The sequence below is a fragment of the Neofelis nebulosa genome, chromosome 13 (assembly GCF_028018385.1).
Source record: "Neofelis nebulosa isolate mNeoNeb1 chromosome 13, mNeoNeb1.pri, whole genome shotgun sequence".
Taxonomy (NCBI): domain Eukaryota; kingdom Metazoa; phylum Chordata; class Mammalia; order Carnivora; family Felidae; genus Neofelis; species Neofelis nebulosa.
Genome location: NC_080794.1, coordinates 4361688 through 4375764, shown reverse-complemented (window position 1 = coordinate 4375764; position 14077 = coordinate 4361688). Strand labels below are relative to the sequence as shown.

The window sequence follows — 14077 nt, the reverse complement described above, 5'->3', positions numbered from 1 at the left end:
TCACTTCTTAGAAATCTCCACTTCCTCTTGCAGAAGTCACCCTGTATTCCCACCATCAGGCACAATTCTTGAAGACCTTTCCTCGTTGACTCATGAGATTGGGGACCATGTCCCCCTTCCCATCATGGTAGCAAACTGCCTCTCGAGGTGCTGGTTTCCTTGATGTGCCGTCTCTGCCACGGTATCCTTTCTCCCTCCACACCTCCCATACCTGTCATCTCAGGAATACCTTGTCAAGCAGCCCAGGGTGGAAACCCCAACCTTGCCAGGAGTCAGCTACTTCTTGCGACTTCTCCCTGCACTTAGCTTTGTCAGCTCCTGAGGAAAGCACAGTTTGTCCTTGCCATTGTTTGGGAGCCTTGAAAATGAGGGAGACCAGGGCCTGACATAACTGCTGAAGCCAAGAAAGTGCACAGTGCTGACTGTGGGTCAGGCACTGCAGGATGTGCAAAGAGTGGACTCAGCCCTTGCATTCAAGGAGTTTACAATTACTGGAAAGAAGAGTCCATAAAAGGGAGATAACCTTCTATGAGTGGCACAAATAATAAGCTGATTTGGAAATCAGAGTGCTTAACACACGGTGTACCCTAAACCATTTACTCAGCAACTGATCAGTAAAGAACGGTAAAAATAACCAGTGATGTTGCAGAGAAAGGTGTATTCTGGCTTTCCTCATCCTGCATTTGTCATTCATTGCTTCTCAGTGTTCTGTGCGTGGCTTCATTTCCCCCTTTCTTCTGCAATGTGGGCCTTCTCAACAGTCTATCTCTGCATTTCATTGTCTTCTCTTTCCCTTGAGAGCCAAGCTACTCTGATGGCTTTGCCTGTTGTGTCTGTGCTAATGGCACATGCCCGGCACCCGCCATTCTCTAGATTCCCTAGATTCCTAGATTCCCTAGATTCCCTAGATTCCTAGATTCCCTAGATTCCCTAGATTCCTAGATTCCCTAGATTCCCTAGATTCCCACTCCGGGTCCCATGTGATCTTTCTGGCATCATGCTCGAAGCCCAACTTCCCTGTGAGGCCTCCTAATGACAGCTCCCATTCTCTGTGATTTCTCCACCTTCCTTAACTGGACAACCTCATGCTCAGGTAGGACAGTTTATCTGAGTGAGACCTTCAGTTGTGCGCCGTTCTGTATTATTTGTACACCACCCTGGTGTGATCATCTCATCTTACCGCCTTGACAGTTTACTCTTTGAGGCCAGGTTGGTTTGGGGTTTTGCCTTCAGTGGAGGGCCCCACAGCATACCCTTGTTATGCAATGATCAAGAAGCTGCAGGCTCAAGAGGGCTCTGATGTGAAAAGGTTTGTAACGAATCCACCAAGTGCTGGAGAGAGAGCCTAGGGCAGTGATGTGGTAAAAATGGGGCTTGGGAAGGGAAGCTGGGGAGTAGAGAGGGGAGATGAGCAAGCCAGCCCCCAGGGGCCTCCCAGCAGGGATGCGGCAGGTCTGAAAGGGCCCTGCAGCAGGCAGTGTCCTCCGGCTCTTTCCATATTTCCATGTTCATCTCAATTGTTTCTCCACCAGCCCCTCCCCAGGGCAGCCAGCTGCACTGGCTTCTTCACATCTCTGAGGCCGCTTTATAGCTTTTGCACCTGTTCCCATGGCCTCACATCTCCCCGCTCACCTCTCCAAGTTACCTCTAGTTCATTCTTCAGTGCTCAACTGAAATGCCAGTTTCACGCAGGATTATTCCCTGGCACTCCAGACTACGTTAGGTCCCCTTGTTGGGCAAAAATAAATAATTAATTTTGTAATTAGTTGTCATTAGGCTGTGCTAGAACAAAAGCTCCTTGAAGACAGACAGACGTGTGCGTGTTTGGTTCTCGGCTCCCTCCCCGGTGCCAAGCGCAGCACTGGCACCGTGTGTCTCCAGCACGTCCTTGTGAGGAGCTAAGTGAATAAGAGGTGGCAGCATGGTCGCTCTTCTGGCCCAGCTAACTCTGCGGGGCTTCGAGCTGTCGCTTACTCCGGGCAACAGACACTTGAGTGGATGTAATTTGACCTTGAGGAAATCTGGGAGAGTCGGCGAGCGTTCTGAGGGACTGGTCCTGCTGAGCCTCTATTTTCAGGCAGAGGGACCTATGTGTTCATATTTCCCAGGTGGAAAATGCTGTGCTTAATCTCAAGTGCTATAAAATAATAATTACTTTTAAAAGTTGCGGTGAAACGCACATAACTTCAAACCTTTACCACCTTAATCATTTTTGAGAGTCGGGTTTCGGTAGTGTTGAGTATATTCATGTGGTTGTGCAACGAATCTCCAGAGCAGTTTTCGTCTTGCAAACCTGGAACTCTGTATTCGTTGAACAATGTCTCCCCGGATCCCCCCTCTCCTGAGTGCCTGGTAAGTGTCATGTTACTTTCCCTTTCTGTGAATTTGATTCCTGTGTCATGTGAGCATAATCACACAGTACTTGTGTGTGTGTGTGTGTGTGTGTGTGTGTGTGTGTGTGATTGCTTATTTCCCTTAGCATAATGTCCCCTAGATTCATCTGGGTTGCAGCGTGTATCAAAATTTCCTACCATTTTAAAGGCCGAATAGTATTTCACTGTGTAAATGGGCCACATTTTGTTTATTCATCTTTCCACAGGCACTTGGGTTCCTTCCATGTCTCGTTATTGTGAATAATGCTGCTGGGAACATGGATGAGCAAATATCTCTTTGAGACCTTGCTTTCATTTTTTTCTTTTTTGGGTGGAAATAGAATTGCTGGATCATATGGTTATTCTATTTTTAACTTTTGGAGGAACTGCCATACTGTTTTCCATAAATAATAACTTTTTAAGATAAAAAAAAATATAGCAACTTACCATATGGTAGCTCCTTCCCAGTAGTCATCCCCTTGCAGGATTATTCATTTATTCTGAGAATCCTGCCATCGATGCTGGTCGTCTCAGATGTTTCTTCGAGAGGCGTCTTTGGAGTTTCTCATGCTGACATAGGAGAGCAGGGGCCATCATTTGTACTTATATCATACTTTACAGGTTTTTGAGGTGATTTTGTGGAAAAAAATCACAGTTTATGCGGGACAGCAGGCATCCACATGGATGGTTTCGTTAAGCTCCACAACAGTCCTGAAGTAGGTCAGCCCCTTTCCGGTCTCCTCACCGCTCCGTCCAGACTCCCGTGCACACTGGTGACCTTGTGGAGTGCAGACACCAGCTTTTCCCTTCCACACTTACACAGCCTTCTCCACTCTTTCTTCATGGTGAAGATCGAATCCCTAAGCCTGTGGTGTGTGAGACCTTCCTGTGGTACCGCTGTGCCCCCCCCTGGAGTGTGCCATGTGTCTCTTCCTGGAAGGCTCTGTGGTTTCACGTGGGCTGCCTTGTGCCTGTCCTTCCTCAGTATCCTTCCCAGTTCTCACAGAGAGCAGCTTGCCCTGGAATGTTCTCCCCGGCTTCTCACCCCCACCTCTCGTGCCAGGTGCACTGCAGTGGGCCAGAGTTACAGCACTGGGCGCTCCACCTTGTACCTGTCTCCTCCTCTATCTCGACTTTGAACTCTGTGAGCATAGGGACTAGGTTTCTATCTCTGTGTTTGGTGCAAGGTAATCACATATATATTTATGGGGCTAAGTAGTGGTTTTCAGTGAGCAGACCAAGTCTGCAACCCCTCCTGGGACATTTGGCAATGTCTGGAGACAATTTTGGTTTTCACACTCGAGGATTTGCTACTGGAACCGGGGCCAGGGATGCCTCTACCTTCTGCGGTGCACAGGACAACTCCCACAACAGAATTACTCAGCCCAAGATGTCAATAGCACTGGGGTTGAGAAACTCTAGGCTCAAAGAAGGAGGTTGATCATTATATAATATCAGTGGGTGATGTCCGTGACTCTAGTGGCCTTCACTGCAGTGTGATATTGTCTACTCCTTATATTATTGTTAAGTAGGTCCACTTCTTCTAGACTGGGAGAGATAACTGCCCCCAAGAAGCATTGGCAGTTTTTGTAAGGAGCATTTTGAGGTCCATCTCAATGACATTATCACAGTGGCATTTCAATTAAATGTCACAGTAGCATTTAAGGAGTGGGGGCCAGACATGCTGAACATACTGTGCAATGACTGATTGTAGTCTTTTCATATAGTTGATTTTGAAGAATATTGCTTAAGAATGAAGAAATGTAATATTTTGATTCATTGCATTTAAATATTAACTGAAACACACTTGAAATTTCATGACACTAAACATTTTTCCTATCATTTGGGTCTTGAGGGTACTTAAAATTCCTTATGAACAATGAAGGTACAAGTTTAGATTTATGTACCAAATATAGAATTGATCAGTTATAGTTTACATTTTGTAAACTTTTACATTATTAAATTCTTATTTTATTTTTAAATGTTTACTTATTTTGAGAGAGAGATAGAGTGCATCTATCTGTCTTTAGATAGAAGGAGGAGAAGAGAGGAAGGGAGAGAGAATCCCAGTCCACGCTGACATCACAGAGCCCGAGGCGGTGCCCAATCCCACAAACTGTGAGATCCGGACCTGAACCCAAATCAAGAGTCAGACGCTTAACCGACTGAGCCAGATGCCCCTAAATTCTCATTTTAAATTCAAAATCACACATTTCTTTCTGTTAGGCAACAATGACATTGATATTCAATGAGATCCACACTCAATATCGGTACAGATTCCCGGTTGAGATTATCATTGCGTCGAGATTGACATCTCTTTGCCTTCAATGAGTTTACTGATTGGTTCATCCTGTTGAGGTCAGTGAACATTAAACATGTAAATGAAATGTTACTTCTTACTGTGACCATCTGAAATGGAAAAGACAACATGTATCTAGATTTCTTGACTGTACTAGGCATTCATTGATTAAGCGGTCCACCACGAATATTCTTTTTTTTAATGTTTATTTATCTTTGAGACAGAGACAGAGCATGAATGGGGGAGGGTCAGAGAGAGAGGGAGACACAGAATCTGAAGCAGGCTCCAGGCTCTGAGCTGTCAGCACAGAGCCCGACGCGGGGCTCGAACTCACGGACTGTGAGATCATGACCTGAGCCGAAGTTGGACGCTTAATCAACTGAGCCACCCAGGTGCCCCCACCATGAATATTCTTTATGAGAAGAGGAGAGAGAGAGACCGAGGATTAGGTAATTGCAGATACCAGCTTTCTAAGTGGTTTTCAGAGCATTCCAGCCTACACAGATTCCCATTTTCATGCCCCTGCCTCAAATCTACCTCTGCAACCTTTGGCTGTTTTTCCATCTTATCGTTGCCTGTAGTACGGCCTTGACCATCCATACTTTTGCCACTTCTCTATCCAGTGTTTCCCCCAGGAAAGCCACACACAAAGGAAGAGGCCCAGGAGCTCAAAGAGCAGATCTGATAGACCGACAGCAGACCCCAAAGCAGTCAAGTCGTAGGCCTAAGAGAACATGTTCCATTCGTCTTCCTCCGAAGGATAGAGATAGGAGTAAGGCTGTCTTTGGAGAACCGGTCAGATTTCTCGATTCCACGCACCTCATCATTTAAAAATATTGGCAAGGCTGGCCTACTTCTGAGGGTACCGCAGGGAGGGCTCCCTCCATGTTCTGTCAGGAGTTTGACATGCTCACTTGCCTTCTCACACGTCTCTGCCTCTGGCCTTCTCGACCGCATGCCCGGTACCCACAGGACTGCTGAGCTCGTTCCCGTTTCTGTACAAAATCTGCAGTTCCAGGTTTTCTGAGAAAGTTTTAAATGGAGTTTTTGTTGTTTTCTCATAATGGAAATTCACAAAATAGGTAAAGAACTGTGATTCAGGAGGTGAAAACCTGTCAACTCCTTTGTGTATTTAAATGCAGAGAAATGATTGTACTTCTCCATCTTGTGGCCTGATTTTCCCCTCCAAGGGAGTTACAGTTTCCTTCGATAGGACCCCAAATCCTACCTGAACGAAGTCATTGGAACTAATGCCTCGGCCCAACACTCTGCATTTGTGTATCGAATGAATGAATGAATGAATGAGGAATGGACGGCCGGATGGACAAAGCTCTTCTAGGTTGACAAAACGGATGAACAAGACGGGATCTCTCTTATCTCTGAAGCAGATAAGACACCTCAGTCTGCACTCTGTCTTTTGGGAATAACCTAGGGTCTTCTAATAGTCGAGCCCTGGTTAGGCTTCTGGAAACATGAACTAGGAGCTTCTGAAGCCTGTGTCTGCCCCAGATGGCATGAATACCCACACTGGGCATTTCCTTGCAGCCAGAGGGAATATACTGGCATACAACAGGACTGTCGAGCACTCCTTGATGGTATATAAATGGCAAAAACCAGTGCGAATGCTACGGTTGGGAGATTAATGCCTTATTTGTTAGGCCACATATTCTGTATAAAAACATTTTCTAAATTACTTGAAGCTTAACCTTAAAGCGGGAAAACTCAATTTACTTTAACTACATTCATAGTTTTACATTCCCCTGCCTTCTCTGATAGTATATTGAGTATCGTTGAACGTTTTCTTTGTACTTCTGGATATCTTATTATGTTTTTGTAGTGATGTCCCCAGAGATGACTGAGTCGTGTTTGTGTCTCAAAAAATGACCATACAAGTGACATGCCTTTTCATAGTTTTTTTTTTATACTTTTCCAATACTATGCTGTCATTTATTATGTTTTGCTACGTTATTGTGGTTACTTCTATTCCCTCCTCCTCCCCCTCCACTTCCTCTGTCCTCCCGCCTCCCCCCTCCTACTTCTCTTCCTTCTCCTTCTTTCTCTTCTTCTTCTTCTTTCCTATCCCACCTTCTAATTTCTGTTATGGGCCGGGATACCAAATTTGTTAGACTTATTAGACACCACATAAATATGCCTAGAGTAAGAGTACAAAGCTTCCAACCCATTCTCTGAGTGAGTTGCCTTCCAGTCAAGGTCATAACCTTTATGCATAGACTTGATGGCCCAATAAATAGCACCTCCTTTTTTCTGAGCCACTTGAAGGAGACAGGGAGTCAAGCAGATGGAGTTCAGGGATCACCTTTATTACAAAGGAAGCTATTATTTGAACATGTGTTGTATCTGCAGGGAGGTAGACTTCCTAATTGTGAGCTGCGGCATTATGGAGCCTCACCTAGCTGTCAGGAGTGGTTGGAAAGCATTGGGCCTCTCTGACTTGGGACTGACGCTGGAGACCTTGCAGTATGGAGGGAGGCCACCCCAACCCACACCTGCTTGGTCAGAGCTGGCCCCTGGGACAGAAGGGAAGGCACGTCCATTTCCTGTTCCCCCAAATACTGGTCAGAAATCGCTGAGGAAGGAGTTAGGAGCACAGAGAGGTCAGCTGTGTTTCCTCTCCTGGAAACCATAGGAGTGGAGAGGAGTTTCTCTCTAACAGTTATGTGTTTTGACTGCCCAGAAGATATTTACACTTTTTTTTTTCCTTCTGAGTCCTTGGTTCTCTGTCAGGTCATGGAAGTAGCTAGGTAAGTACCTTTCAGATGACAGGAGATATATGTACTTGTCACCTTGGAAGTATAACCCATTCTGTGCTTCAGCTTCTTCATTTTTAAGGTGAAAAAAAATTATTTCCAGAAGCCTTCTTCAAAATTAGTTTGTGAAAGTAGATCAGTGAGGAATCTTTATAAGATATATATTAAAAAAGGTTGAACCCCCGAGAGTGCCTTTCTTTATGTCTGTACACTGAAACCCTCAGGAGTGGTTTATTCTCACTGGACACCGGCGTGATTTATAGGTAGTCCTCACTCAGCAGATTATTGATCTCTCCAGGCTACTCAAGAAATGGAAAACAATAACCCATTATCTTGAAGTTAAAAACCAGAGTGGTATAAAATGGCACAGCTACTATAAAAACAGCACGGAGTTTCCTCCAAAAATGAAACAGAGAATTGCTGTATAATCCAGCAATTTCACTTCTGGATATATGTCCAAAGGGATGGCAAGCAGGGTCTTGAAGAAATATTTGCACACTCACGTTTAGAGCAGCACTATTCACAACTGAAGGGTAAACAACCCAAGTGTCCATCGACAGATGAATGGATAAACAAAATGTGTAATGAGTGATAATGCGATATTATTCAGCCTTATAAGGGAAAGAAATTCTGACCCATGGTACAACATGGCTGAACTGAGGACATTATGCTAGGGGAAATAAGCCAGTCACAAAAGGATAAATACTGTATGATTCCAATGATGAGGTATCTAAAAGAGTCAAATTCATAGAGACAAAAATAGAAACTTGGTTGCCAGGACTGGGGGAGGGAGAAATGGGGAATTACTATTTAATGGGTATAAACTTTCAGTTTGGGAAGACGAAGAAGTTCCAGAGATGGTGGTGAAGGATGTACAACAATGTGAATGTACTTAATGTCACTGAACTGTACGCTTAAAAATGGTTAAGATGGTAAATTTTATATTTACACATATTTTACCGCAATAAAAAAAAAGTGGGTACACCCTGTGAGAGAGGCTGAGCTATGAACCTGAAGAAACAGCAGTGGCTTCCATCTGGGGGAACTGCGAGTGGTCTGGGTGTTCACTCAGACACATCTAGATGGCACCAAATTCCAAGAAATCCAGTTTTGTGAGCCGTGCGGATGACTACACTTGTAATTGCTTAGCTGGTAACAGCATGTTGTTTTTCATGAAATTTTGTCAGAAAAATTTTGGTCAAATGAGTTCTTATACCTCTAGTTATCTTAATAATGTGTCAGAGAACCACATACAGCTTTTCTTTGGCCAGGGATATAATTTTGAAAAAGCGTTGCCTCCTATTGGTAATTAGAATGTGTTAAAATGATAAGTTCATGGAAACAAGGAAAAAAATTATTCAAAATCTGAATATACCTAATATGGAGGGAGGTGGGGGAAGTCTGATATAAATTAAAAGCCAATTAAAACTGATCATCCATGACACATCTCTTCCTAAGCCCTCCTTCTCTCCTTGCGTTCTTATGTGTAAGGACAGAAAATCCTACCTAGGAGCTGGGGATCTTCTGGTGATTGAGCACAATGACGTCAGCAGTAAAATGGCCTTGAAAGTGATTTTCAGTGATGTCCCTGGAAGTGTAGAATTGGAGGAGCCCCCGCAGAGCTTGATTATATGGCATTAAAAAGGGGATATTTGGGAGGATTCTAGGTTCTGTTTGCAGGGTCTACTGAAGGAAGAGATTTTAAAGGAGAGCAGGGTATTTTGGGCGGAAGAATGTGCCATCTGTAGCATATTGTAAAACCTTTTCTCTCTCCCTGGAAATTTTCAGTAAAATATCTGTCTTTCACTACGGCCTGGTGGCGTCTATGGGCTTTTTGAGGATGTGACAAAGTGTCAATGGTCCTTCATAGAGGACGAGACAAGGGCCTTTTCTCACCTGGGTTGCAAACTACATGCTAAACCTCATTGTCATTTCTTGCCTTCTCTTAACTTCAACACTGCCAAGCCAATGCTATAGTCCATATTTATGAAGGTAAACTAAAAAGTAATACCTCTTCTTATTGTGGCAAGTCACTTTTTTCCAAATGAATTTTCTCCAATATCCGTATGTAATCTTTTCTCTCTCACCTTTGCTAAGCATTCTCTTCTCAATGCCTGATGTTCCCCCTCCCCCCATTTATTTCTAATATAATTTGAATGGAAGCTTTCTGGTGGAAATGGAACCCCCAGTATTAGGTTCCTAGTGTTAGCTGCCACAGCAGGCAGAACCCCCTAATCTCAGTGGTCTAATGAATCACAGGGTTATTTCTCACTTCTAGTACATGTCTGTCTCGGGTCTGTTAGGGCCTTGTTCCAGAGTCACCCAGGTATCCAAGCAGAAGGAAGATCTGCTGTCTTGCACATGGATCATCTAGAAAACACGGTCTCTGAGATTGCCTACTAAAGAGAAGAGGGAGATGACGGAGGCACCTAGCTCAAAATTGTGTAGGCTTAGAAGTGACACCTGCCACTTCTCGTCATAATCCAGTGGTCCAAAGTAGTCACATGGCTCTAGCCTGACTGCAAGGGAAGCTGGGAAATGCAGGAGACCACATGGGGTACTTAGTGAGCATGAATTCTTTCTGTGGCCCCTTACTAATCAGAGTACTATGAAGCCCAAGTTACATTATAATTTAAACAACTTTTGAATATAATTTGTGTATGATAGTATGCTAATCTATTCTCAGGACATTTGTTGGGTTTTATTCTTCCTTTATCAGTTTCTTTAAACTCACTGTCTAGCTTCAGCCTAAATTTTTTAGACCTGAAATACAGAGACATGTTACGAAAAAAGTGCTGGGGACCATTAGTGGCCCCTATCACTCTTTCCCTGTTTTTAAACTTCTATGTTGCTTGAGGTTCATACAGCTTCTCATCAGGAGGTATATGTGTAAATGTGAAACCTATCTGCTTCCAGGTGGGGAACCTGACTTTCCCTGTCTCCCTTATCTATCTATCTATCTATCTATCTATCTATCTATCTATCTATCATCTATATTTGTTTTACTTAATCTTTAATTCACTTATTTATTAATTTATATTTATTTGTGGACTTTTTTCCCATGGAGTAAAAGCAAGTCAGTGATGGTGAAAATTCTTCACTTTAGCTTTCCCTGTTGGTGATAGTTTTCCTCTTCCTTTATTCTTTTTGTTGGCTATGCTGTTTTGAAATGGTCTTACCTAGATGATGGACTATCATGGGACCATGGGGGTTATTTAGGGGCTGCTTGGGAGCAGACTTGGGATGGGCCATGTTGTCTACAGGCTCAGCCAGTTCCAGGTCAAAGGAGACACTATACTCATCACTGGATTTCTTGAGATCCTTCAGCAAGGTGCATTGATGAAAGGGTCTTGCTGTTTCTTGAGGCTGTCCTTGGTAGCATCTTGAGACACTCTAGGATCTATTTCAATCTCCAAAGATAAGAACGTAGTTTGGCAAGGACTAGAGAACCTGCAGTCGTCCATGGTCCTGGGAGAGAACTAGAAAGGTATGTGGGGGATCCTCCAGGGTGGGACAATTGCATGGATCCCAGTGATTCCTTCTGTTTCTTGAGGGGATTGGACAGAATTGAACTGACCTTCACCATGAACTCCATGCCCAGATCCTTTCACACTGATGTAAATACCCCTTTTACCCTTTTGTAGCTCCTTGCCTGCATCACACCGCTAGGGAAATCCATGGCCTGATGGTGTTAACCCAACAAGAGAGCAGGGAAGGAAGGAAGGGGCCATGACATTGATTTTTATCCTTCCTTCTTTCTTCTGTTCTCAACAAGGCTTTCTGTGTCTTGTTGAAGGAAACAGCATCTCAAAGGCCTTTCTCCGGCCTTTGCTACACGCAGATGCGTAGGAAGGTCAGTCAGATCAGGCTATGGAAAACAACTAGCTAATAGAGCATGGAAAGTCTCACTGTAACACACCTTCTGTTCTGTGGGATTCCTGCCTGCAGATGAAATGTTGGTCATTAGTGCCAGGATTATGAGCACCTGAGAAACAAGAAAAACAAGATTTTTTAAGATAAAGAGATAGCAGCTCTTTTTCCTCAGGTATTGCAACCAGGAACAGTTGTAAAACTAATAAAATTTGAAATCTTGCCCAGTTTATGTTTCATAAGTAGTCCCACAATGCTTTCAGATTTAAAACAAAAGATAATCCTCCAAACGGATACAGTTTCTCTTTCTCTTCTCTTCTTTAGGCTTTTCCTCCAAATGCCATCACTATATTTTTTTACTGCAGTTCAGTGACTATATTCTTCACAATCATCAAATTGGTCAGCTATCGCCTACACCTCATGTTTGATAAAGGAGAAGTAATTCAGCAGAGGCCCTCCAAAGAGAAAGAAAAGCCAAGTAAAGACAAAGAGGCCAACAAGGAACACGTGACTAATCACAAAAATCAAAGGTAACATTTCTGTTGATGTGGCAGTTCATAATTTAAATGTTTCACCATTGGTGAAAATGTTTTCCATTTATTAGCTATTTGTGAAAATACACCAGTATAGGCAGACACAAATCTGTACATTTTTCTTCTATTGAACCATACACTTAAGCCTAAAATTGATACTGATAATCAAGACGATTTAACTATTAACATGACCTTATACCATGCTCCACAGTTCATTTGCATTAGGCTTAACAGAGCAAAGTATTTCACTTCAGCATTTTTATCTCATCATTTAAATGCTTAGCGCATGCCAGAGTATTTTCAAAAAGAACACTGGTGTTTATTAATATAGAAGTCATACGTTGCATGAAACTGAAATATTAAAAATGATTCTTGAGTGTCATTGTCACTTTTCTCGCTCTTATTTCTGATAGTTCCTTAGGAGAGCATGTCTTATTTTTTTTCTAAATATTTTTTAACGTTTATTTACTTTTGAGAGACAGAGAGAGACAGGGCATGAGCAGGGGAGGGGCAGAGAGAGGGGGAGACCCAGAATCCGAAGAGGGCTCCAGGCTCCGAGCTGTCAGCACAGAGCCTGACGTGGGGCTCGAACCCACAAACCTCGAGATCATGACCTGAGCCGAGTCAGACGCTTAACCGACTGAGCCACCCAGGCGCCCCGAGCATGTCTTATTTTAAAGTAATATTTATTATTCTCCCTTAAAAACAAAATTTGAGAAGTGTCTATTCATGTTTTCTGCCCATTTCTTCACTGGGTTATTTGTTTTTCGGGTGTGGAGTTTGGTGAGCTCTTTATAGATTTTGGATACTAGCCCTTTGTCCGATATGTCATTTGCAAATATCTTTTCCCATTCCGTTGGTTGCCTTTTAGTTTTGTTGCCAAAATCTATAAAGAGCTCACCAAACTCCACACCCGAAAAACAAATAACCCAGTGAAGAAATGGGCAGAAAACATGAATAGACACTTCTCTAAAGAAGACATCCGGATGGCCAACAGGCACATGAAAAGATGTTCAACGTCGCTCCTCATCAGGGAAATACAAATCAAAACCACGCTCGGATATCACCTCACTCCAGTCAGAGTGGCCAAAATGAACGAATCAGGAGACTATAGATGCTGGAGAGGATGTGGAGAAATGGGAACCCTCTTGCACTGTTGGTGGGGATGCAAATTGGTGCAGCCGCTCTGGAAAGCAGTGTGGAGGTTCCTCAGAAAATTAAAAATAGACCTACCCTAGGACCCAGCAATAGCACTGCTAGGAATTTACCCAAGGGATACAGGAGTACTGATGCATAAGGGCACGTGTACCCCAATGTTTATAGCAGCACTCTCAACAATAGCCAAATTATGGAAAGAGCCTAAATGTCCATCCACTGATGAATGGATAAAGAAATTGTGGTTTATATACACAATGGAATACTACGTGGCAATGAGAAAGAATGAACTATGGCCTCTTGTAGCAACGTGGATGGAACTGGAGAGTGTGATGCTAAGTGAAATAAGCCATACAGAGAAAGATAGATACCATATGGTTTCACTCTTATGTGGATCCTGAGAAACTTAACAGAAACCCATGGGGGAGGGGAAGGAAAAAAAAAAAAGAGGTTAGAGTGGGAGAGAGCCAAAGCATAACAGACTGTTAAAAACTGAGAACAAACTGAGGGTTGATGGGGGGTGGGAGGGAGGGGAGGGTGGGTGATGGGTATTGAGGAGGGCACCTTTTGGGATGAGCACTGGGTGTTGTATGGAAACCAATTTGACAATAAACTTCATATATTGAAAAAAAAAATAAAAACAAAATAAAAACAAAATTTGTACACAATGACGATTACACAATGGGATCTAGGAAAGGGAATTGTTTGGGGACTGCTACCCAGTCATAGTTCTGTTTGATAACATCACTGCTCTTGTGTTTCTCACATGGGTTAGCAGCACCAGGCAGATTAACAATGGCAAAAAGGAAGAGCCTCACCAGAACCTCTCCACGCCTCCCCTCCGCTGCAGCTCCAGAGGGCAGAGCGTAAACTCTCAGCACTCATCTGGGCCACTGGTCAGTGTGTGTTTTTCTGTTTCACACTGTTCTTGTTGTGTAGTGTTGATCCTGCCTGGACGGGAACGTGCAGGGGTATTGCACATTCAATACAGTTCAATACAATACAGTCAGTAATGCCCCCATGCTGTGGCTGACCGCATCTCAGGGTGTGGAAATGACCCCTGGGGAGCCCTTGGAGCCT

The 14077-nt window shown here is 43.5% G+C and overlaps 1 protein-coding gene across 4 annotated transcripts in view; it reads left to right on the top strand.

The window, feature by feature from the left end:
* PCNX2 (pecanex 2) overlaps positions 1-14077 on the top strand; it is a 303842-nt gene that overhangs the window by 16268 nt on the left and 273497 nt on the right. For 3 of the 4 annotated variants that reach the window (XM_058696164.1, XM_058696165.1, XM_058696162.1), the window contains exons 2-3: positions 11634-11839; positions 13773-13893. In XM_058696164.1, coding sequence (XP_058552147.1) covers positions 11634-11839; positions 13773-13893 — 327 coding nt within the window. The remainder of the gene's footprint in view (positions 1-11633; positions 11840-13772; positions 13894-14077) is intronic. The other variant, XM_058696163.1, reaches the window with a different exon arrangement.